This window comes from Pezoporus flaviventris, unplaced genomic scaffold (genome assembly GCF_033815535.1).
Source record: "Pezoporus flaviventris isolate CSIRO_AGI_PZ_B2104156 unplaced genomic scaffold, CSIRO_AGI_Pfla_v1 ptg000013l, whole genome shotgun sequence".
Classification (NCBI taxonomy): Eukaryota; Metazoa; Chordata; class Aves; order Psittaciformes; family Psittacidae; genus Pezoporus; species Pezoporus flaviventris.
In genome coordinates this window covers 16,103,817-16,126,732 of record NW_026892561.1, presented here as the reverse complement: position 1 = coordinate 16,126,732, position 22,916 = coordinate 16,103,817, and the positions used below count along the sequence as shown (strand labels likewise).

At 39.5% G+C, this 22,916-nt stretch overlaps 1 protein-coding gene across 5 annotated transcripts in view; it reads left to right on the top strand.

The window, feature by feature from the left end:
* The window catches only part of MTA1 (metastasis associated 1), an 81,629-nt gene that overhangs the window by 35,517 nt on the left and 23,196 nt on the right, over positions 1 to 22,916 (top strand). For 4 of the 5 annotated variants that reach the window (XM_061451802.1, XM_061451803.1, XM_061451801.1 and 1 more), the window contains exons 8-15: positions 1,871 to 1,970; positions 3,392 to 3,580; positions 4,647 to 4,721; positions 12,462 to 12,520; positions 18,983 to 19,098; positions 19,928 to 20,079; positions 21,683 to 21,872; positions 22,257 to 22,346. In XM_061451802.1, the coding sequence (XP_061307786.1) occupies positions 1,871 to 1,970; positions 3,392 to 3,580; positions 4,647 to 4,721; positions 12,462 to 12,520; positions 18,983 to 19,098; positions 19,928 to 20,079; positions 21,683 to 21,872; positions 22,257 to 22,346 (971 nt within the window). Of the gene's footprint in view, positions 1 to 1,870; positions 1,971 to 3,391; positions 3,581 to 4,646; positions 4,722 to 12,461; positions 12,521 to 18,982; positions 19,099 to 19,927; positions 20,080 to 21,682; positions 21,873 to 22,256; positions 22,347 to 22,916 lie in introns of those variants that run through there. The other variant, XM_061451805.1, reaches the window with a different exon arrangement.

The following is a 22,916-nucleotide window of genomic DNA, read 5'->3' as shown; positions in this document are numbered from 1 at the left end:
TCCATATTGAAGAAAATCTCACAGTGCAGAATCCATTAATATATTTTTGTCATTGGTTAAGTATGGGCTTTTTGTTGTGTAGACTCTTTAAAGGTTCATAAAGTTCATAGTGTTCTGGCTGCGCTAAGGAAACACCATAGAATTTAGGCTCTTGGAAGTTTTACTGTGCTGCTTACATGATATATTGCTGTTTCCCTTGACCTGTGTCAACAGTAAAGTCAAACTGGTTGAACTAAAGGATTTATCTGGAACAGATTAATTCTACTTGATTGGATGGGTGTAGGAAAGTGGATGAAAATGGCGAGAGGATCATCTCCGTGAGTAGTGTGGAACAAAGGAGTGATGGGGAGAGCTGGAATATCTGAGGAAAGGGTATTCCTGCTTCTTAAGGGACCCTTCTCGACAAGGCTGTGGCTTCACAGTTGCTTCTGATCAAGTGTAATACAGCGCACCACCAAAATGCTAAGATCTTTGTTTTCTGGGTTAATATGAAGCAGGATTGATTCAAATTGCCACTGAGCCACACAGTGCTCTGGTGTTGGTGTGAAGACCCAGCAGGAAGTGAGAGAATAGAAGTGCCTGGTGGATGGGGGTTTTTGAATGGGTTGGTTTAGAGTGACTGTAGAGCTGCTTTGTGATGGGGGGTTCCACTGTGTGTAGGCTTTAGTGGTGAGGCTGCTTTTAGTGGTTCTTTCTGGCTGTTGCCTGCTGCCCACTGGGTTTGCTGATGCAGCCACTTGAAGATGCGTGGTATAATGAGGATCACTAAGGAAATCAGTATAAAAATTGCTTCTACCCAGAATCAGCAAAGTGGTCCGGTTTATGATAAGATGCCAGTGACACACACAAAAAGTACCAGTTCAGCTAAAGTTGGGGCTGGAGAAGTTGTGAAACAGGATGGGGATGGTGACTGGGAGACCAGGGAGAGGGCGAAGTGTGAATCTCCACAGAAACCTTGAGTAGGGAGTCTGCTTTCTATTTTGGCCAAACTTAAGTATTTGATGACAACTACTGCTTAAGCATTTACCTTTCCTGCTCTTGTGCTGCTCAGAGCTAGTTTGTTTCTCTGTGTGCGCAACTAATTTGAGGAAGTGATACAAGTGGAGAAGAAAACCGAACCACCTGTTTCTTGCTGTAGTTGCTCAGAGGAATTCAGCTCCAGTTTACTGTGCAGGAGCATGAATGTTTCACCCATGTGGTGTAGCAAGCGGTGAAGAGAGTAGGAATTGCTGGAACTGATTTTCCTGTTGAAGATTTCTCCAACTTAATTTCTTTAGGAATAAGCTGAGAAGCATCATGGGATTGACCTCAGATGCAGGAACGGCTTGCATCAGGAAGTATTTGAGAATTGTTGTGTTCTCATACAGGCTATATAATATATATTATTACATATTAAGTTGTAAAAATAAAGATTATTTTTAACTTTACGTAAACTTTCAGGAAAAAGCTTGTGTTACTGCATTTTTTCTGTCTGATATTGGCATCTCTCTCTACCTCTGGATAACACAGCACTATTCTTGCTCTTGGGGAAGAGACTTTGCCATTCATAAAGGTTGCTTGCACTTAGTTTCTGTTAAAGCTTAAGTCTGTTGAGAGATAAGGCATAAGAGAGTACTTCAGAACTCCCCCATTTGTGGTCTTTGAGTCTTTCACTGTTTCCCCTTCCTAAGCCTCTTTGGTCATATGAACCGAGTAAAGTGTTTGTAATAACAAACTACATCTGAAGAGAATGGTCACTGGCTCAGAACTACACCAAACCATGTAATCTTGTTAGTGAGAAATAGTCTGCTGATCTCAAAGAGTGTTGATAGTGTGTTTATATTTATGCTTGTTTTGCATTAAAGTTAATGCTCCATTAAATTTCTTTCAGGTCTGTTGGTACATTTGCCCGAGCGCTAGATTGCAGTAGTTCTGTCAGACAGCCGAGTTTGCACATGAGCGCTGCAGCAGCCTCCAGGGACATCACACTGGTAAGATCTTTTTTAAGAGGAATGTAAGTTTTTGAGAAATGCAAAATACTCACCTCAGCAATAACAGTTGGCAAAAAGAGGAGCAGATGGATTGTAATTGTGGCCTGCTGTGAAGCAGATCCTGTCTTTGTAAAGGAACCCTTTATTTACATATGAAGTAACTTTTTCTGGCCTTGTGCCTCCTATGATCCATCATGGATAATTTTTTGTTCTGTTAAAATGTTCTGGTGACATGCTTCAGAGCCCATCTCTTGCATGGGCTCAGTAGCTGTCCTAAGAAGCATGCAAATCTGCCTGCCTGCAATGTTACAATGCCAGAAGCCACTCTTCATCACTTCCCCAGCACCAGACTGTCACTGGCATCCTTGCGCAAGATAGTCTGGGGGAAGAGCTTGTGGTCAGATAAGAAATTTCAGTTGATACAGTTCTTCTCTTCAGTGAGCTGTATTTTAGTGTACATGAGAAGTGGTGACATTGTTAATATTTTATAATCATAAATTATTCTGAGTACATACAGGAAAGGAAAAACTTGAACTTCTGTGCTAGTTTAATGAGAATTTGAATAAAATTTATGAAGTCTTCAGAGAACTGTTATCAAAGCCTCACCTCATAACTGGAGTTATGTGAAATCATATCTAGAATAAATTCTAGGATAGACCACTGCAGATCAATTATGCACGTGCATAAACTGGTATGATGAAAGGCAAATAACATTCTGGTTAAAGCTGCAGAAATCAGGAAATAAAGCCAAAATTTCATTTGCTAATACTAGTTCCTCCCTCGCAACATGTTCTCAGCCCTTGTAAATCACAAGTTGCAGACAGTCATAGCTCAGCCTTCTGAGGAGTAATTGCTCATGGGAGCAATTCTTTTTTCCTAATCAGCTATGATGTGTGACTTGACTTGAATCTTCTGGGTGTTTCTGGCCATTGAAAAGACCTTATGCCTGTGCTGCTGCATTTAAATATTTTTTCTTATATGCAATTTTTGTGGATTATTTGACAATAACGTACTCTTGGACCTCTATCTTCATGTCACATGTATGGATGGTACCTAACAGGGCCTGCTCAGTCCTGGGATGAATGGGTCTCTATCCTGTGTATTTTCTTAAATACCCAGGATAGCGTATTTAATAATAATACATGCCTTAAGTGCTACAGTGGTGTTGCTGGTGAACAGCTAAGTAGGAGTTATTGATATGCCACAAAAACCGCACTGTTGTTAGTGAACATTAGACTTGTACCCTGACAATCACAGTGAGTCTAAGGTTGGAACAAGTTTTTATTGACTTTGCATTAGGTACCGAACACTGCACCCTCAAATCTTGGTGCAGAATTTTTGTTATTACTGTTTCACCATTGAGCATTTTCTCCCCTAGCTGCTTGACCTGACATTTATCTTTCTCTTTTACAACTGTGTAGTTCCATGCTATGGACACTTTGCACAAAAATGTCTATGACATTTCCAAGGCAATCTCTGCGCTTGTGCCACAAGGTGGGCCAGTCCTGTGCAGAGATGAGATGGAGGAGTGGTCTGCTTCAGAGGCAAACCTCTTTGAGGAAGCACTAGAAAAATATGGAAAAGATTTCACTGACATTCAGCAAGATTTTGTAAGTACCACGTGGTGACCTGTTCTGATCAGTGACAGAGCTGGTTTACAGCTTGTGTAAATTGTGTTGGTTTTCTTCATGTTGAAGAAGAGGGCTTTGAACTGGAGCATGTGTCATGCTATATACTGGGGAAAGGAAGACCTCATGCTGATGAAAGCCTGTTGTGCAGTCAGAATTTCAAATCACAGATGATAGCTTTTCCTTTAGAGACATTAATTTAAAGTCATCTGCTCCACTACAGCTGAGGGAGGATTTAGGACAGTGTTGTGACAGCCTAGCTGCTACAGATTAATTTGTGTTTGAAGGAGAATAAGTATTGGGCCTTCTGAAACATGAAAATTTAGTCACTTAGTATAATGAGATTTCAGAAGGGGCCTTTTGGTATTTAAGAAGGGATCTTGGACATCCGAGGGAAGTGTCCTGTAGTTTGTCCAAAGCTCTGCCCTAGGTGCTCAGCATGCAGATTGAATGGAGCAAAGTAAAGAGAGCCAAGTTTCACTGTATTGCTGTTTGAGTCCTCTGGAACAAAACAAGTAGTTTTAGTGCTTCTTGTCCCATAGTCTAATCTTTTGGAAACAGCACAATACACTGGTCCTGAAATCCTCGTGCTTCTCACACAGAGAACAGAGCTGGCAGGGCACAATTCTGTTAATAGTTATTAACTTATTTTAATGGGCAAACTCCACAATTCTGATCTGTTTGGCCTCTATGATGGTGTTGCTGTGACTCTTGCTCGAGTCTTTGCTGCTCAGAGAGAGTCTGAGCCAGTGGGATTCCTTTCCCATTGTGCCTCTTGAATCGTTTACTGTGAAGCCAATGCAGCATGAAGATTTACCTGTAACCTGCTCTACTTCTACACTGAGAGAACTCTTTTGAAAGGGCGTTTAATTTAACATGGCTCCCATGTGCATCTAATGCCCTTACGAGATTCAGACTGTCTTTTTTTGTTAGGAGGGTTAGTAGTTGCAAGACTCTGATAGAAGCTGTCAAAGAAATCATGTGAATTTTCAGTGAGGCTGTGTGCCAGTTCCGTGCAATGACTGCTGCTTTTTCTTTATGTCCCTAGCTCCCATGGAAGTCCTTAACAAGCATAATAGAATATTACTATATGTGGAAAACTACAGACAGATACGTTCAGCAGGTAAGAGAGTCAGAATCACGTATTTCTTTCTAATGGGAGATGTTTTCCTTGCCTTTGAAACCAAACGTTGTTTCATTCTCCCTTTTGGGGTTCAGCTTTTTGAATAGGTGGTCTCTGTAATGATCTGATGCACTGAACAATCTCTTTTGTCACTAAATTCATCAGCCATTCTGTGGATGCAAACACGTAGCATTGACGTTTGTGCTTTCTTTCCATGTTTGCTTCCACTTTATTTGTTTGGAGCTTTCAAATGTCTATTTAGGAATTCAGCAGTTTGGGGAAAGGAATACAGTTAATTTCTGCCCATAGAGTTTGGGATCAGCATTAAATTCAGTTTTGACTTCTTAGGGGCTGGGCAGTGCTGTACAGCAGGCACCCATGCTAATTCTTCATCTCTGCCTGCCTGTCACTGATGCAGATGCACGGAGTCTTCCCCATGTAAGCACTGCGAGTAAAGTATTTGTCTGGGAAGCGTTGATAGCTCAAATTCCCGAACTCGTTATACTTGAGAATCAACTTTGACTAGTGTTTACAATCATTTTAATCTCTACTCGTTTAAATACGAAGGCTGCTTGATTCCTTAAAGAAATCACAATGCAAGCAGTATGCAAAATATTGCGGACTATTAGATGCTACTTATTTAATAGGAAAATTAATTAAAAGAAGGGAGAAACTATAATGGATTTTTCAGTATAATTATTAGTTTTATGTTTAAGTATCTATTTGAAGTATTAGAAGAAACGGAGTTACAAAAAAGTCCAGCCTTAACTTGCTTCGTTGGAAATTCAGTCTATGATAAAGAGAAGAAGCCTGAGGCATTGACCAGTATGCGGCATGTGCTATGTCTGGGCACCTTGGTTTGCAGTGTGATTTTCACCTTTTTCTTTGTGATCGGAACACTGTTTATGCTACAGACGCATCCTCTAGACAAATGAGAACTCTTTTTTGCATCAATTTTATGGTTTTTATTAACAGCATTCTCATTCCAGTATTTCCCCAAGTTCATTTGTTGGTATAAACTTTTGCTTCCAGTAAAAGAATAGGTGGTAAGACAGTGGGATGATGATGGAAGCTGGCATGGTGGGGAAAAATGTGTTGGAGAAATGAGGTCATGGTCTTTCCTTCGCCATCGAACTGTGTATTGTTGATATTGTGAGTGCTGCTATACTCTCTGACTACAGCTGTTTAGGAGATGTACACAGCTTGTTCTGCGATCAATATTTGCACTGTGAAGAATCCATTTATCTTCTAGCCTCTATCTTAGTCATAAAAATCCATCTAGCAACATGGTAGGTATCAGAAAAAGTGAGAACTTATGTGCTGGGAAGGCAAAACAACTGGAGAAACTGCCTTGATTAGGAAATGGTTAAATTCTTTTGCTATTTCCACTTTCTTGAACTTTCTTCTACATAGACAGAACTGGAGAGGGAATAGTTGCATGAAAGACTTCATTTGTTCTTGCAGCAATTAAAAAAACCAACAAACCCACAGTTTCTCTGTTGTTTTGTAATATTCCTATGTAGTGGGGTTTCTATCATGGTTGTACTGTATCGTACATGTTCTACCCAGTAGTGTTCCAGAGAGTGGGATTTGGGGAAAACTTCCATTTAGAGGCTCTACACGTAGGAGACAGTACGAGTGTAAGCCAAACAGGTAGAAATTGCAGTACAGAGATGCCACATCAGTCAGGTCTGAGCCAGCTGAAGACCTCATCTCAAATTCTCAGCTTGTACAAGCAAATAATACTATTAAACATTTATGAAAAGCCTGGGAGACCTATCTATATATAACCACAAAGAAAGCATAGGAAGTTGTAGTTGAAATAATGGTGTATTACATTTATATTTTACTTCATGTGTGCAGAGTCTTTGTCAAAGCACATGCTTCACCACTTTTTCCATCTGTGTCTTCATAGTGCTTTGTCTGTGTAGATTCTTTCCTGACTCTAATACCACAGAATGATTCTGGGGCTAACAGCATTTTTGTATGTGAATATGCTAAGTAAGGATACGAAAAGTGTGTATCCCAAATTGTTTTGCTTTGAGTTGTCCTCCTTCTAGAAGGATGATTAAATTATATTCCAAGGCTATATGCTGTTGTCTTTAAAAAAAAATACTGGTAACTTGCTCATTCCTGTAGAATCCTTGGCTGAATTAACGTAAAAATGTCCATTTATACTGTTTCTCAGAGTTACACAACATAATAATGAAGTTCTTTGTCGTCAGCCAATTGCCACCTTTGATGAAAAACAGTTGAGAACTGCTTACATCCTTCTGTATTTCCTTTGAGATTTTCTTGGACTGAGTAAGCATTGTCATAATCCTGAAGCAGAATTCATCCATTTCTTGCCATTGAGGAAGCTAAATTTTTAGTTTACTTCAACAGAAGACCCTTTTTTGGGATTGAACAATAAGGTATATGTATGTTGGTATACCTAAGATCAAAAGGCTTAATACAGCACTTCCTTGTCTTGTGAGTAAGGTACTGTGATTGAGCATTTTGGAGCTTGAACTTGGATCTCTTATTTAGTAATTTTTATTTGGCTTCAGCTATACCACGTTTTTGAAGGTAACCGAAGGTAATTAGGAGTTCAGTCATATCAAGAGATATACTGACCCTCCAGGAACAGAACTGCTAGAAGGATTAATTCTACTGCAATGTCAATTCTCAATTTGTGGTCTGATGCAGGCTTGTGAATGTCTGTCCAAAGTGATCCCAAGAGCTGTCCTGTCAAAGGCACCCTTTCAGAGTTCTCTTGAAGAAAACAGGAGATGCATTCCAAATTCAGTATCCTGTGTCTCCTTTGAAAGCATCCTTTTCTTGAGATGGATATCCGGAAGCAGTTCACAAGAGTACATATTTCTGATTCAGAAATGTTTGAAGTGGCATCCACTGAGTAACTGCTGTTTGGTGACTTCCCTCAGAGATGTAAGAACTCTTTCAGAGTTGATGTGATGTTTGGATATGCCTACATTTTCATCCAAAGTAAAAGTTGAGTTCTTACATAGTTGTGAATTCCAGGGTGATTTTTGATTTCCCTCCCCTTCCTTGCCCCCCCCCAATCCTTAAATTATTCTGTTTTCATATCATGAGGGGAAGTTCTGAAAGCTGTTGAGATGCAGTTGAGAAGAGTGTGAGACATGGCAGTTAGTAGTGGCAGATGACTGAAATAGTCATACACTTTTAGGGAATTGAAGGCTTTATTTTACTTTTTGAATTTTTATTTGTGCTTGAGGGCCATCTAACTTGAGGGGAAAGATCAAATATCAATCTCTGCTGTGCTGTTTTTTTAATTGAAAAAGTCAATGAATAGACAATCAATTTTAAGGTATGTATAGTGTTGAGAAGATACTAGAGAAAGTGGAAGTGCCTTTGTATTTGGCTACATGAGGTAGGGAGCTTAAATAAAGGAGGGAGCTCTGGGTAAATCTTGATGAGGATAGAAAACTATTAAGGGAAGCAAGATCCCTTTGTACCTAGCCAAGAGCCGAGAATGACATCTTAATGTGCTAGCCTTCATAAAGTTCTGTGTGCTAGCAAAGTAGAAACAACATCAAAGAAATGGTTTTCCACATACATAGTGCATTTTATCCCCGTACACCTCCTACACTAACGCTGGAACTATGGCAGTTTTGGCAAGCAAGAGACAGAGACTGTAGGTACCACACATCAGTACTCAGATGTGTTGTTGGAGCACAAGCAGCTGGAAACACTTCTTTCAAATGCTCATGGACTAGCTAACTTTTCTGTCCCATTTCCCCTGCTCCCCAACAGCACTTGTATGTTCAGAGTTTTGGAAAAGCATAAACTGTGTGAAAGTTCTTCTCTAAATCCAGAAAATTAAATTAGTCTTCCCTATCATAAAGGCTTAATGTTTAAGAATGTTTGAGGTGTCCCTGTGCTATTTACCAACCCAACTCTTGTGTTATAGACCTTGAAACATCCCTTACATTTCTGGGTTTCTTCTGTTATTACCTCTTTGTAAATGTCCACTCTTTCTAAAATGACCACAAACAAGCTTAGTGGGTAGAATGAAAGATATCAAATCTAGGGAGAGGTTATATAAAGGACAGATGTTTGTACTAACTTAAATGTACAGTGCTTAATATTTTAATCCTTTAGTCCCTGTGGGATAGAAAAGTTGGCAATATCTCCCTTTTATAGATGGGGAAAAATATGATGAGGTAAATAAGAGGGTATACTTAAGATATATAAATAACTCAAAGACAAAAGATTTCATTTAAGCCAAACTACTAGGGAAAAGTTGCAAATATTCAGCCTTTTTGTGGATGAGGACATTCATCACTGCATCAGACAGCATTAAGAATTTATAGTGTAAATATGCTTCAAGCACAAATCAATTAATAACTGGCCAAGAACCTAGCAAAGCACTTTCTCTGTGAAGGGATTATTCTGAAATTGTGCAGGGCTACATTTCAGGCACCTTTCTTTTGTACCTTCTAGTATCGGTCACTGTCAGAAAGTAGGAAACTCATCATATCTGGTCTATTGATTGCTCACAGCATTAGGTACTTAGTGCAGAACCTCTTCTTACCTAGTCCATTGTGGTACCTTCTAAAAACCTTAAATTTTCCTGGTATCCTAGTTTGTAATAAAGGCATATGCTGTATGTCATGCTCTGTGCCCATCCCCAGGCAGCTATAGGAGAGGAGGGTATTGCTAGGTCCAGGTGACTTATGGCAGTTGTTAGCTCAGACTTTGCACCATGATCTTCAATCACAAAGATCTGTGGTGTGAGGTTAACATTCATCACCAGTTTACTAAAATGTTGCTCAGTGCCCTAAATTAAGCATGTCTCCAAGGCAAATGACTTTACATTGTGGATAGAATATTTCAGCTGCTGATAATACTTTGTGCTTGCATAAAGCTTTGGCATTCATAGATTTCCAAAACTGCCATGACATAATGAGTCTAGATAGTCCCCTTGGGAGCTTTTGTCAAGCAAATGGCAGCTTCCCCCACTGCCCAATCTAGAAATCTAGTGGAAGATACTCAAGCAGTTTTGTACCAGTGGAAGTTCCTTGAATTTCCTGCTTAGGTCTCAAGGAGATAGAGTTGTTATACAAGTTTAATCAAGCAGTATTTTAAGCTGTTTACCGGTATCTGATGTTTATCAGTATCTGATATATTATACTGGGCTGCATCAAAAACAGTGAGACTAGCAGGTTGTAAGAAGTGATCCTGCCCCTCTACTTTGCTCTTGTGAGACGCCACTTGGAGTACTGTGTGTGGTTCTGGTGTCCTCAAAATAAGGACATGGAGCTGTTGGAATAAGTCCAGAGGAGGTCCATGAGGATGACCAGGGGACTGGAGCACCTCTCGTATGAAAGCAGGCTGAGAAAGTTGGGGCTGTTCAGCCTGGAGAAGAGAAACTGTGTGGAGACCTCCCAACAGCCTTCCAGTATCTGAAGGGGGACTGCAAGGATGCTGGAGAGAGACTCTTCATCAGGGACTGCAGTGATAGAACAAGGGCTAATGAATTCAGACTTAAAACAGGAAAAGTTCAGGTTAGATATAAGGAAGAAGTTCTTTACTGTGAGGGTGGTGAGGCTCTGGCACAGGTTGCCCAAAGAAGTGATAAATGCTCCATCCCTGGCAGTGTTCAAGGCCAGGTTGGACAGAGCCTTGTGCTACATGGTCTAGGGTGAGGTGTCCCAGTCTGTGGCAGAAGGATGGAAGTAGATGATCTTAAGGTCCTTAAGGCTAACTATTGTATGATTCTATGTTGGACTTTGTTGTAATTCCTGAGGAGATAATGAGTTCTGTAACTGTTCATCAATTGATGTAACTGCCGTGGTAATCTGTGCCTGGGGAAAGACTACCTGTTTTCCAGTTCAGGCTGTAGGTGGAACAGCCTCCAGTTCTTGAGCTGAAAGGCATCTGAGCATGCATTTTGTTGAAGGGTGACTTTTGAGTGGTGCCTCTCTGCAAAGTTGGGGAGGAATGCTGATGCTATTTGGAAAGCTACTGTCATAGCACTTTTTGAGGCCCATCATTGGATGCTTTGGATTGTCACATAGACTTTGGTAGGGTGGTTTAAAAATACTCGAATTTGTGGTTTGTATTCAAAGGGATAACTTTTTTAGTTTCATTGCCAGTTTCCAGGAAAACCTGTATTATTGCTTCTTCTAGTCTATAGGATTCATCAAGGATCTGGAAAACTTGCCTTCACCAGCAGAAAGAAGTCAGCTTTTGAATGCAGCACTGTGAAGGTGTACCCATAGTATCAGGATAGCTTTCAGACATTCTGCTTTCTCAGCCCTTGTTCTCTTCTCTGAAAACTTCATTCTTTGATTTCTAAGATAGGTTGACTTTTATTTGCAGAAGGAAAGAGGGGAATTCTTAACGAGTCTAGGGAGCTTTGGTGAGAAACTGTCAGACTGTCAAATGGAAAATCCTTGCTTGAGCCTGTCCTTCTGATCAGAGCAAGCTTTATGCTTATGGGAAACTTTTTTTTCTTCTGTGCGTTCATTGTGACCCGGTAAAAACGTTTGTCCGTCCCTCAGTGACACATTCTTCAGTCTTACTACATTTTTCTGATGCGTACTGTTTCTATGAAGATACTGAATTCAGCTTTCAGTTATTTTCCTACACTGTGCCTTTAGGCTGCTGCATAGGAAATGCTAAATTAACCTGTTTGTCTGTGATATTGCCATGCTGCTGGTTTGTCTGGAAAACGTTGTGGGTTTATGCAGGCCGGTGTTACCAGCATGGATGTTGAAGAGCATGGCCTGAGCAGGAGATCAGACTAGAGGCCTCCAGAGATTCACCTTAAATTAATTTAGGTTACGTAATAAAGGGAAAACTCGAGAATGTCTCTCTGTTTAAATGGTGTGAAGGTTTGAGCTATAAAACAGATTCTTACCAGTTATGAAAGCTTATGCTAGTTGCACACCTCTGACATGTTCTTGTTGACTATCAGCAAGTTCACAGCTGTAGCTAAATGAAAGAAAGGAGCACAGCTATTCTGGGGGAATTTTTTCCATACATCCCATTGAAAAGATCCTCTGATCCATTACTACAGAAATGTGGACAGAAGTTAATGGATGGTTTTACTGAAGTAAGGCCACATAAAGAGACAAATGGTGTGTGCTGTGTCCCCGTGCTCTGAAACTCTCCTTCTTATATGCATTCATAACACGTCTGTGTTAATGTTTCTTAATGTCCTGGCAGCGGTGGTTTTCATTAGGGGCCTTATTAACTTTTAAAGAAAATCTCCTGAGTCACTTGGTCTTCAGAAGTGAGGACTGTCAACAAAAGAGTCTTCCTTGAAATGGTTCAGCTGTTGAGTAGATGTGATGGAGAGGGTACATAAAGGTACCTATTGTTGTCCAGTTGGTGAATGTTGTCATGGAGAACAGACAGACTGATATGTCAGATCTTCCTCTGCAGGTAAAAAAAAAGCGGAGATTGTGGCAGGAACAACGTGTGAATGTGTATTGAAGTGAACAGGAATTAAAAGTTTGTCTGTATAAGCAGTAGATTGTCATTTCTTTGACTTTTTGAAAAGCTGTGTACAGAGTCATCTGATGCTCGCAGTTGTTTTCAGAGGATGCTTTCCTGTTGAAAAAGGGGTTTGTGGTAGCTACTTAGTGAAGGGAGAACTTCATTGTACCTTAAGTGCTAAAGTTTTACCTGGGAGTTAAGTAATATACCTAGAAAAATATTTCTTATTTTATTTTTAGTTTAACTTTCTTTGTTCTTATTTTCTTTTTAAAGAAACGATTGAAAGCAGCAGAAGCAGAAAGCAAACTAAAACAAGTGTATATACCCAACTAGTAAGTATCTTTTTGTATTGTTTTGGTTTCTATTTTGTTGTGGAGGGTTTGGTGTACCAGTTTTGATGGCCTGCCAGTGTTATATATTTGAGAGACATAGTTCTATGAATGTTTGTTCAACTGTTAAATTAGGTCACCAATATAATGAACTTTATGCTGATGCTTGAATTCTTTTTTATTTTAGCTGAGTTAATGCTAACCACCCTGATACTAATAAAGAGCTAGCTGCCCTGTGGAAGAAAACATGATACCTTTGGTAATTCAGAGCTGGCTAGAACAAAGCAGCATTCCTCCCAGTACACTTATGCTGCTGCTTATGTGTATGTAAAAGGCAAAGCTGTTCCCACGTGCTGACCTTACTCTGTGTTCCAGAAGTGAATTTCCTTAATGGACAGCAGAGGACTTTCCCTTTGGGGCTTTCCTGGTTAGGATGGTGTGCTGTCATGTTGCTCATTTCCTTCATCCTGTATAATGTTCCCATCCTGAAGCAATCATTACATGTCTTCTGATTTTTATTTTCTACCAACTGGGAGTTGGGGACTTGCTAGCAGGTCAGCATGGTTGTGAATAAAAGGGTAGGTAATTAACTGCTTTGATAATACCTCTGTTTTTCTTCATTTTTGTTATCAGTGGATCACCAATATGTGGTTGTTTCTTAATGTATTATATATATATAAATTGTATGTAGAAATATATTAAAAATAATACATACTGGTATATAAATTCTTATTAAAGTGTTCTCTCTGTTGCATTTCTTCTGCATAATTTAATTTTAATGCAGAATTTAAAATCTCCTCTGTCCTTTTTCTTTTCAGCTTTCACTCCAGATACGTTCCCATGTGTATTATCCCAAATAACTCCTTCACTCTTGAATACAGTCTCCTTTCAAATATTTCTAAACTTCTACCCTGTGTTCTACCATGTGTTCCATTACTTAAGAGAAAATTGTTTCACATATTTAGTTTGCAAGACCATCTCTTATTTCTTGTGAAAATCAAGGATCCCTGATTTCTTTTTTGCTTTGAAATATGTCAGTATCTCTCAGGTGAATTTGCTAAAAATTAAATGTAATATTCAGAGTGAATCCAAATAGATTTCTTGTCATGCAGTTTTTCAGCACTGTTGCTGTTGTGCATGGTGTTACTCTGCAGGGGGAAACTGGACATCAAATTAAACATGAATTCACAATGTGATAAGCTTGTAAAGCAAAAGCCAATATAATTGAGGCTGCAGTTGCAAAAGGATATTGCAGATGAGAGAGGCTGGTAGTCTTTCTTTTGCTTCTGGATTATAATGTATGTAGGTAGGGCTCTGTATTTGGAAGGTTATGATGCTTATTTTGATAATGGCTGTCTGGGGTGGTATCCCTTAACACTGTATCTCAGGAAGATAGTTCTGGTTGCTATCTGGAGAATATAATCAAATCAGCAACTTACCTCTACTTCAGGAAGACTTCTGTCTCTGCCTGTGTGGTTACTTGTTTTGTCTCTGGCCTTGATTTCCAGTCACGGTTGATTTTGTGTTTATCAATTAAACAAGCTTATTGTTTAATTGATAAAATGGATGTCAATTTTTCCTTCTCTTTCAGTATGCATGCCTGTGTCTCTGGCTGTGTTCTACTGATAGGACACTTTGTTCCTGTGATGTTATCAGGAAAATTGGGGGGAGAAGAGGGGAGCAGGATAAGAAAAACAATAGATGCAGTCTTCAAAACTTATTTCTCATGTCACATACATTCTATACGATTAAAAAGTAACAGGTCAAACTGAGGCTTTCAAGTTGGTATTTTCTAACCTGAGGCTGTGGCCCAAATTTTCAGTGTGGGTAGCTAAAGCATGGAGAGTCCTTCCAAGAACAACCGTGGTTTTGAGACAGACATCTGTAGTTCATGTGATTGAACAGTGTTTGGATGTGTGGCTTTGTAATGCATTCCTTTGATTGGAAACTACTGTTTTATGACTTCCTGGTGAGAGGAGAAGGCATAAAATCAGCTGAATTCTGGTTTTAGGAAATACTGGGGCAGGGGGAGAAGAATAAGTTATTTTCTGTAGCAATTTCCCTGTCAGTGGGAGAGGTGTTAAAGCAGCAGCAGAAGCCCGAATGCACAGAGATTCCATGTTCTCACATGCTTCATTCTGCCATTCATTAGCATGAATGTGGAACTCTGAGACCTTTCTTGTTGCAGGCATAGTCTCCATCTCTTTCTCCTTCTATGTACCCAAACATAATCCTCAAACTCTTGTGGAAGTCATATTCTCATTTTACTAATCTTATGGGTGTCAGATGTACTAGTTACTTGCTTCTTTTTGGTGATGGTCTAGTTGCAAAGCTGTTGTTTTTTGGAATTATGACATCTGCAAATCATGACAGCAGAGACATACAATTTTGTATGGTTTTTCTCTCTTTTGCTTTGATCTAAGTGATCCCAGAAGGAATAAGAACAGAAAGGGAAGCATGAAGTGCTCCATGCAATCCCCAGTCTCCAAAATGTATTGATGTAAATAATGTGAATTTTAAATTTACATCTGTAAATGTAAATTAATACGTTCTACTACAGAATTTTATCTGAGAATCTCAGAGCACTTTGACAAGCTGCAAACGCTGCCTTGCAAATGTTTGTAAAGTAGACAAATATTATTCTCCCTACCCTGCCTCATTTTTTAGGTGAACAAGGAAACAGGGAGACTAAGTCAAAGCTTTGGATGACTACAAAGGGCCATTGCTTAGCAAGCTGAAGATAATTCCCTTATCTGGTTCTTGGTTGTCCTCTGCCTGAGGAGCCAGACTTTTCCTTCCCTATTTAATTGTAGCACAGAAAACTGAAAGGTGTAACAGTGTTCTTTCTTTTGTAGCTGTGCTGTTTAAAACGGTGATCATCAACATTTTGTTGGCGAAAGCTTCTGATTTTCAAAAAGTAGCAGTTGTAGGCCTGTTCTTGTAAGTCGATATTTACAGTAGCCTGGAGAGTTGTGATGAAAATTTGCCTTTGTTGTATGGATAAGGAATCCAGACACTTACATTAGACGCCTAGTGGTACATGGCATAAATATTCCTCACAAAGGATTTAAAGTTGTACTTATTTTTGAGGCTTTATTTCTTGATTGTTCTGTTGCACCCAGTACCACTGTGATTTTGTCAGTAACAGGATGGCGTTGAACTTATAGTTATTTTTAACAGCTAAAAATTTTATCACTGTGCTGTACATTACATGCTAGTCAGCCATATAGTGAAGGGATTTCAGTGTTCTGCGTTGTTTAGGATTATCTTCAGTTTGGTTTTTTTTGGGGCAGGGGCTGGCTTCCAGTGCCTTCTTTCTGCATGTGCTTTATGTATCACCTTAATCTCTTAAATTGAGACTGATCTCCGCAGAATACAGCCCAGAAATTTGTACTTGGTGATCCCTGTTCTAGCATAACTGAATGCTCCATTGCATTTGAAACCCATTTAAGAGATTTCCGTTCTTGATGTAAGAACTGGAAATGATAGCTTACCACACCATCAGTATTTTTCTTACCGTATTTGCATCTTTCACTTCAGCTTCATTAATTGCTTAATGATTCATCCAGTTATTCATCTAATTCTCTTGTTAATAGCTGTAGCAGGCTTTGGTGATATCAAATAAGTTTAATTAACATATCATCAACAATTAAGAGCTTTTTTTCTTCCATATGTTGAAAGCATTAGCTGCCTGAATTTTATTGTTATTGCCCCTGTGAAACTTGACCTTAGCTTTGGAGCAGGACACTTTCTGGTGCTTGTTGCAGCTATGTTAATTGTAGTGTTCCAGAAATCCTAAAGTGAAGTTACTGCCGCAAATATGGTGATCAGCGTGATTTAGTGATCAGCTTGCACCTGTCCATCCCTTTCTCTTGTGCTTGAAGTACAAATTTGATAAGGGTTGTAGAAAGCACAATGGAGTCAGGCCATCACCCGCCTTTCTGCGCGAGATCTTAGTACTTTGGATGTGCATGCTAATGCATGCAGTCCTGTTCTCAACTTGTTGTTTATATTCCTTCCTGGCATGCTGCTCAAAAATCCAAAACATTTGTTGTGCTTTACTGATGGATTTCAGACTCCTTTACTGTCTTTTGGGGAGGATAAATCCATGTATAGAAGGAAAAGTGTGCCTGATGTTCAGCTGTAAGACCTCTATTTTATTTGCTTCAGTCGTTTGCTCTATGAGCAACACTGCTTGTAACAGTGTGCATCTGTGAGGACTGTTTGTTTTGCAGCATCTTGGTAATGTTTGCACATGGAGCTTGCTAGTGAATCATTGGCGAAAGTTCTGCAGCCAGGTTACTATAGTGACATCCCAGAGTCCCTATAATGCTGAGAAGCATGAATGTACCCTCTTTCAACTTTCCCTTTGTTAAACACGTCTGCAGATCTCCTGCCATCTGTGGTGTCGGAACTTTGTGCCATTCTGATTAACACCCCAAAACCCTTTAATCTTTGTATGAGCCAGGCAAATTAATAAGCAAAAGGAGATGAAAACCTTGTCAGGCTTGTTAATCTAAAGGCCTTCCCCTCCCTCTCTTCTCTGCTTCTATGGGCTGTGTATGGACTGCTCAGTGTACAGAAGGAACAGACTATTTACCGTGTTTCTGTGCTGCTTAGCCTCCTCAGCTTTCTGTTCTGCAGAAAGGCCCTGAACTTTACAGCAAGGAGCATCGTCAGGACACTGTCACAAGTTTTTCCTGGACTGGGCAAATTCTCTCTTACCTCCATATGTGGTTCTTTCAGGACATACACCGCAGAATGTATTTTGTCTCTGTAGAAATGGAGCTTAACTGAGCTCTGTATCTCAGTCCCTGATCAGACATTTTCAGATGAGAAGTATGACCTTCTAGCTTCCAGGGCAGTGTAAGCTTTCCAGAGGCATTTGGGTTTGTTCTGGAGCTGAGAGGGACAGTTGTCTTTGGAATTCAGTCACTTGGAACTCCTTTGCTTTCAGGGGTCATTGCTGTGAACATAAAACCTGGTATTGATGCCCCATTAGAAAGACATTAATTTGGCCATATTCCCACAATGCTCAATGCTGGTTTTGCAACTCTAACCAGGGTATATTAACCAGGTTAAATATTCTGGGTCACTGAAATCACTGTGACTCGTGTGTCAGTGTGCAACTGATGTGTAAGAAAATGTGGTTTCAGAAAGCCATTTTAAGATTTTTTTTTCTTGAATAAGTGGATTCTAAATTTTATGGGTTTATTAGTTGGATTTAAAAGGAGTATGTCTACTTCCTTTGGTCTTCAGGTAAGAGAATATGAGGGGGAAATGTAATCGGCACTACCATTTGGACCTGTGTTCAGAAGTTGTCACCAAAGGCTGTCTACATTTTGTTGTTTCTACAAACTGAGCTCCTAACAGCACCTGGGAGGCCTTGCATGTTTTATAAGCTCCTTGTTTATTCTTGTCTGAAACCTCTCATGAGGCTTCTCCCATCTTCCTCCGTTCCCCAGAAGTCCTGTCCCTGCAATACTAGTTCTCTATCATTCTTGTTCTCTCAGTTGCCAAGGATTTTTTGAATGCCTCATTTTCCCTCTTGAATACCTCTTCCCCTGCAGAGATTTTGTACCGTTCCATGCCGCCCTTTATGCCAAGGTTTTGTTTGCCCTTCCATTATCTGCTCCTGCCAGTAGCTTTTTTTTTTTTTTCTCCTGAGTCAACGTTTTTTAGAGAGCAACATTTTTTAGTGATGAGCTGAGGTGATTCAGGTGGTGTTGTATTGGAATGAATTGGTGACAGCCATCAGTGCATTTCTGCATTTCTTGCTATGCGGATGTTAAGCTTTCAGACTTTTTCTGTTTAGTAGAAACAGTAGAAATGTTTTCCATTAAAAGCACAGACCATAGCTTAAGACTTGTCAGAAGGCTCATATTCATGAAAATCTGTGTATACGCTAGGTCCGAAGATTTTGTTCAGTGATTTGGGTGTCCTTGTGCAAACTGTGGCTACAAGATGCAAACCTTTCCAGTAAGACAATGTGGAAATGTTTGTGACTGCATCTAGGGTTATATTTCCCCCAGTAAGACAAGGGTTGCTCTTTCTCTGCCTACCTCTCCTGCTGCATCCCCCCAGCCTTCTTTTTGGAGATTTAAAGAAAATGTCCCTCATGTTGAGGACTGAGAGAGGTCTGGAGGTGAGATCATTCTGTTACCTAGACTAGAATGTCTGGAATAGTAAGATACCTACATGGCCTCACTGGTTTATTGTTTTTAAGTGGTTTTGGACTCTTGAAAGTGGCATCTAACTATCATTATAGTTAGTTTTGTTATCGGTGTTATATAAATGTTGTCAGAGACTGTGTTCACAGAAGTGAGATTACTGGCAAACACAGCTTGTTCTGAAAGCCACATGATGAATGAAATCTGAATTTTCAAGTATTTTGGGCCATAATTTTGGAAGTCAAATAGGAAATTTCATGCCTCAATTAATGTTTGTCCTTCTTTTTGTTTTAAGTAACAAGCCAAACCCCAACCAGATCAATGTAAATAATGTCAAACCAGGAGTGGTGAATGGTACTGGAGTACAGGCGCAGAACACGGGAGTAGGACGGGCTTGTGAAAGCTGTTACAGTAAGTGATGTGCCGGTATGGCAGTTGTTCATAGAGAGAGTGTGTGCTGGGCTGTAAACAGTAAAGTAAAAGTTGTATTGTGTGGAGGGTGGGAGAGAAGGCTTTGGAAGGGTTGCAGTGCAGAATTTGACATTGCAGCACTTAACCAGAGGTTTTGTTTGAGTTATTGGTGTTACATTTGTAGATAGAATTACAAAGTACTAAAGGGGGAGTTAGTAAATGTTCTGCATAATTGCAAATAGCTGTTGGGCAGAGACTTGAATCACCAAGGTGTGAATTTGTCTTATTTTTTAGTAGATTTCGAAATATATATCATTATAATAATATAAAAATCATTGTATTTGGTCTACAGCCTGATATTAATACACTGAGTGCTAATAATTATGCTCATCTATGGGGAGCCTTTAGATATGCTGGAATGTAGGACTGTATGAGAAGTCAAGTCACAGATTCCATATATTCTTTAGTCATAGAATTAATGTATGGGGAGTTCCTATTTCCCTCTCTCCCATGCTCTGCAGAAATTGTTGTCTACCAGTCTTGCAAAATGAGAGCTTTCAGTTTCATTGGCAGGAAAATTTCCCATCCTACTAGTTGTCTTTTCTGTTCATGTTTTAAAAGGAATTTGTATGTGTAACTACTTCTGCTGAAATCACAAGTATCTGTAACAGTGGTGATGACTGTGAAGCTATCATCATTTTTTTAAGGCTTTTTTGAGCTTTGCATTGTCTGTGTGTGGGTTTTCTTTTGTGATGGTTCTAAAGAGAATAAGCTCTGAAAAGTGATCCTGTTTAAGGATATATATAATTTCCACCTTTGTTATCTCTAGCCACACAGTCTTACCAGTGGTATTCTTGGGGTCCCCCTAACATGCAGTGTCGCCTCTGTGCATCCTGTTGGACCTACTGGAAGAAATACGGTGGCTTGAAAATGCCAACACGGTTAGATGGGGAGAGACCAGGACCAAACCGCAATAATTTGGTAGGTATTTGCAAAGTAGACTGCTCGATGCTTTTGCCTGGAAAGCAGGGTATTGTGATGTCTAAGTAGTTGTTCACTGATCTTAAATATCTAACAACAAAAAGAATGCCTTCGGCCTCCATTGTTGTTCTTGGGTTTGGTATTTCATGTCTTGCAAAAGCTGGCAATTTAACTTCAGCTCTAACTAATTTGTTGCCAAGTACTGCCCTAAGGAAAGAAAAAATCAACCAGCATTTGTTTAGCAAACCAGGCATCAAAAGCATGGGATATGAGATGCCAGCCAGTGTTTCTGGTTTTGAGTTTCCATGATTTTTGCTGGAGGGGGAAGAGGACTTTTTTTTCCATCAAGGAATTCATTATTCCCTGAAACCTGTTCCCTTTCCCAAGGCACATTTAAAATTAGATACCTGAATAGCTAGTGGCTTTTTAGAGATCCCCTATCTTGTTTTTCTACCTCTTTTATTAATGCCCTTCCCTTTTGGATAGGTTTATGTAGGTATTGTATGAGCTGCTTCTGTTTCATTTTTCCCCTTTTATTTAAAAAACAAAATTCTCAGAGTTTTCCTGAATTTGGTGGAAGGTCAGTCTGGAAGCATCATACATTGAGCTGATTGGAAAAAGTAGCTGCATCACATGGACAGAAAGGGTAGCGCACACTGAACTTAAATTGATTTCTTTCCTCTCTCTTAGTCTTTGCTATCATTCCCTTTCTATACTATTTCTTTTGTTTAACTCCTCTCCTTTACAGGCTTCTGTTTGCCCTCTGAAGCTACCTGATTCCTGAGATAACTGCCAGGTTTTACCAGGCTTGTACCTCTGGTTTGTTAATTTGCAAGTATGTAAATATTCAGAGAGCCTTGTTCTCCCCAGACTGAAATTTCTTCCTGTTTTCCAGCTGTGGGCAGATCTGAGATAACAAGAAAGTACTTCCATTATTTTATTGGTTGACTTGCTATTTTCATGAAGAATATACTGCTTTGGCTCTCTGTAGTTCATAAATTATTTTCAGTAGTATTCTTTATTACAAACAGTGAATATTTGATAACTCTGTAAATGTATTCATTGAATTCAGAGGAAAAATTAAAACAGAAATACCTGAAACTTTGAGACGGAATCATTCTTGTATGCTGTAAGCTTGCTTTGAGAAGTGAGTTTGTGATGTATATTTTATCCATGCAGCTGTTTTCTGTTTTTTCCTTTCCCTTTTACAAATGATTTCCTATAAGGAGTTTGCCTTCTATATGTAGAGCAACTCTTAAGCACCCAAAGTTGGAGGGTGTATTGACTCTATAAACACTAACTCATATGATAGCATCAGGTAACTTCTTCACTCTGGCTTTTGGATCCCTGCTTTAAAAATTGGTACAGCATGGAAATAAATACTTCCCTGTGAAGAGAAAATGTGTACCTGCCTTTGAGATATTTTGGAAGAAAAATGCCAGATGTTGATGGGTAAGATTTGGGAAACGGGGAATAGCTGGCCTGAAAATACTGTTTCTGTTCTTATGTCTGTGAATCAGTAGCTGATTTTATGATATTCTTTCTCTTCTTCTTTTTCTAATAATTATTTTTTTTAGAAACAATATTTATTTTTCTTTTTTAGAGTCCTCATGGTGTGCCAGTACGAAACAGTGGGAGTCCCAAGTTTGCTATGAAGACACGACAAGCCTTCTATCTCCACACAACAAAACTGACAAGAATTGCCAGACGTTTATGTCGAGATATCTTGCGCCCTTGGCATGCTGCAAGACATCCCTATTTGCCTATTAACAGTGCAGCAATCAAAGCAGAATGTGAGTGGTGATGCAGCTGGGACATACTTGCAAAGGAGCCCTTTTGTGGTTCCTTTCCTGTAAAGTTTGAGTTGAGACTTCCTGATATGCTCTCTTGTATATACCTAGTGGTTTCACAAAATATATCTGTGTTGCAGAGGTTCTTACTGATTATAGGCTAGACAGATAAGGTTGAGAATTCATGAGCTGCTGTTTTAAGATATTCATGTTTGCTATTATGTTTAGCATTCTCCTGCATTTGTGTCCTGTTGCCGAGACATGCTTGCAACATGTAAAATTTCTTTGTAATTGGAAAGCTCTTTAGGACACTTTAATTTTGACACTTTAATTTTGCTATAATATCTAAATTTCTTTGCACTCTAATTATTTTTCTTTGTTTTACAGGCACAGCACGTTTACCTGAGGCATCAGAAAACCCATTGCTATTAAAGCAAGTGGTTCGAAAGCCTTTAGAAGCAGTACTCCGGTATTTAGGTACTAAAAAAACGCAAATATCACCAAACACACAAACCCCCAACCAAACCAAAAACCCTACTAGTTAATTCTGCTGACCATTTGGTTCCTGATTTAGATGCTGGTTCTGCATAAAAAAAAACAGAACATTAAAACCTTCCCATTAACTTGTCCTTTTTTTTTTTAAATTTTCCTGCTTAATTTGATAGACCTAGTGCCTCAGCAGTCCACTCTGATCTCATGGGACTGTATCAGAATTTCAAGTGAAGGGAGGAGTGTGTTTGATGTGGCTTCTGATTTATGTGGGGACAAGTTACTATCTGCTAATGGAGGCACAAACATTGTGTTCTGGGAACAGTTGGTCAGTTCACTGTTCCAGTTTTTGGGCTGTCTGGAGGCAGTTCCTGCTTAAGAGTTGAGCTCTCTAAGAAGCCTCTTGGTTTAGGACAGCACTGACTCCCACAGCTCATCAATCAGTTGCTGGCTGTCCTGTGCTGGAGCTAGGCAAGGGGACTATACTTCCATTTTTTACTTTCTTCATAGTTGTTTTGTTCAGGTTTTTTTTGCAGTTTTGTTGTTTGGTGGTTTTTT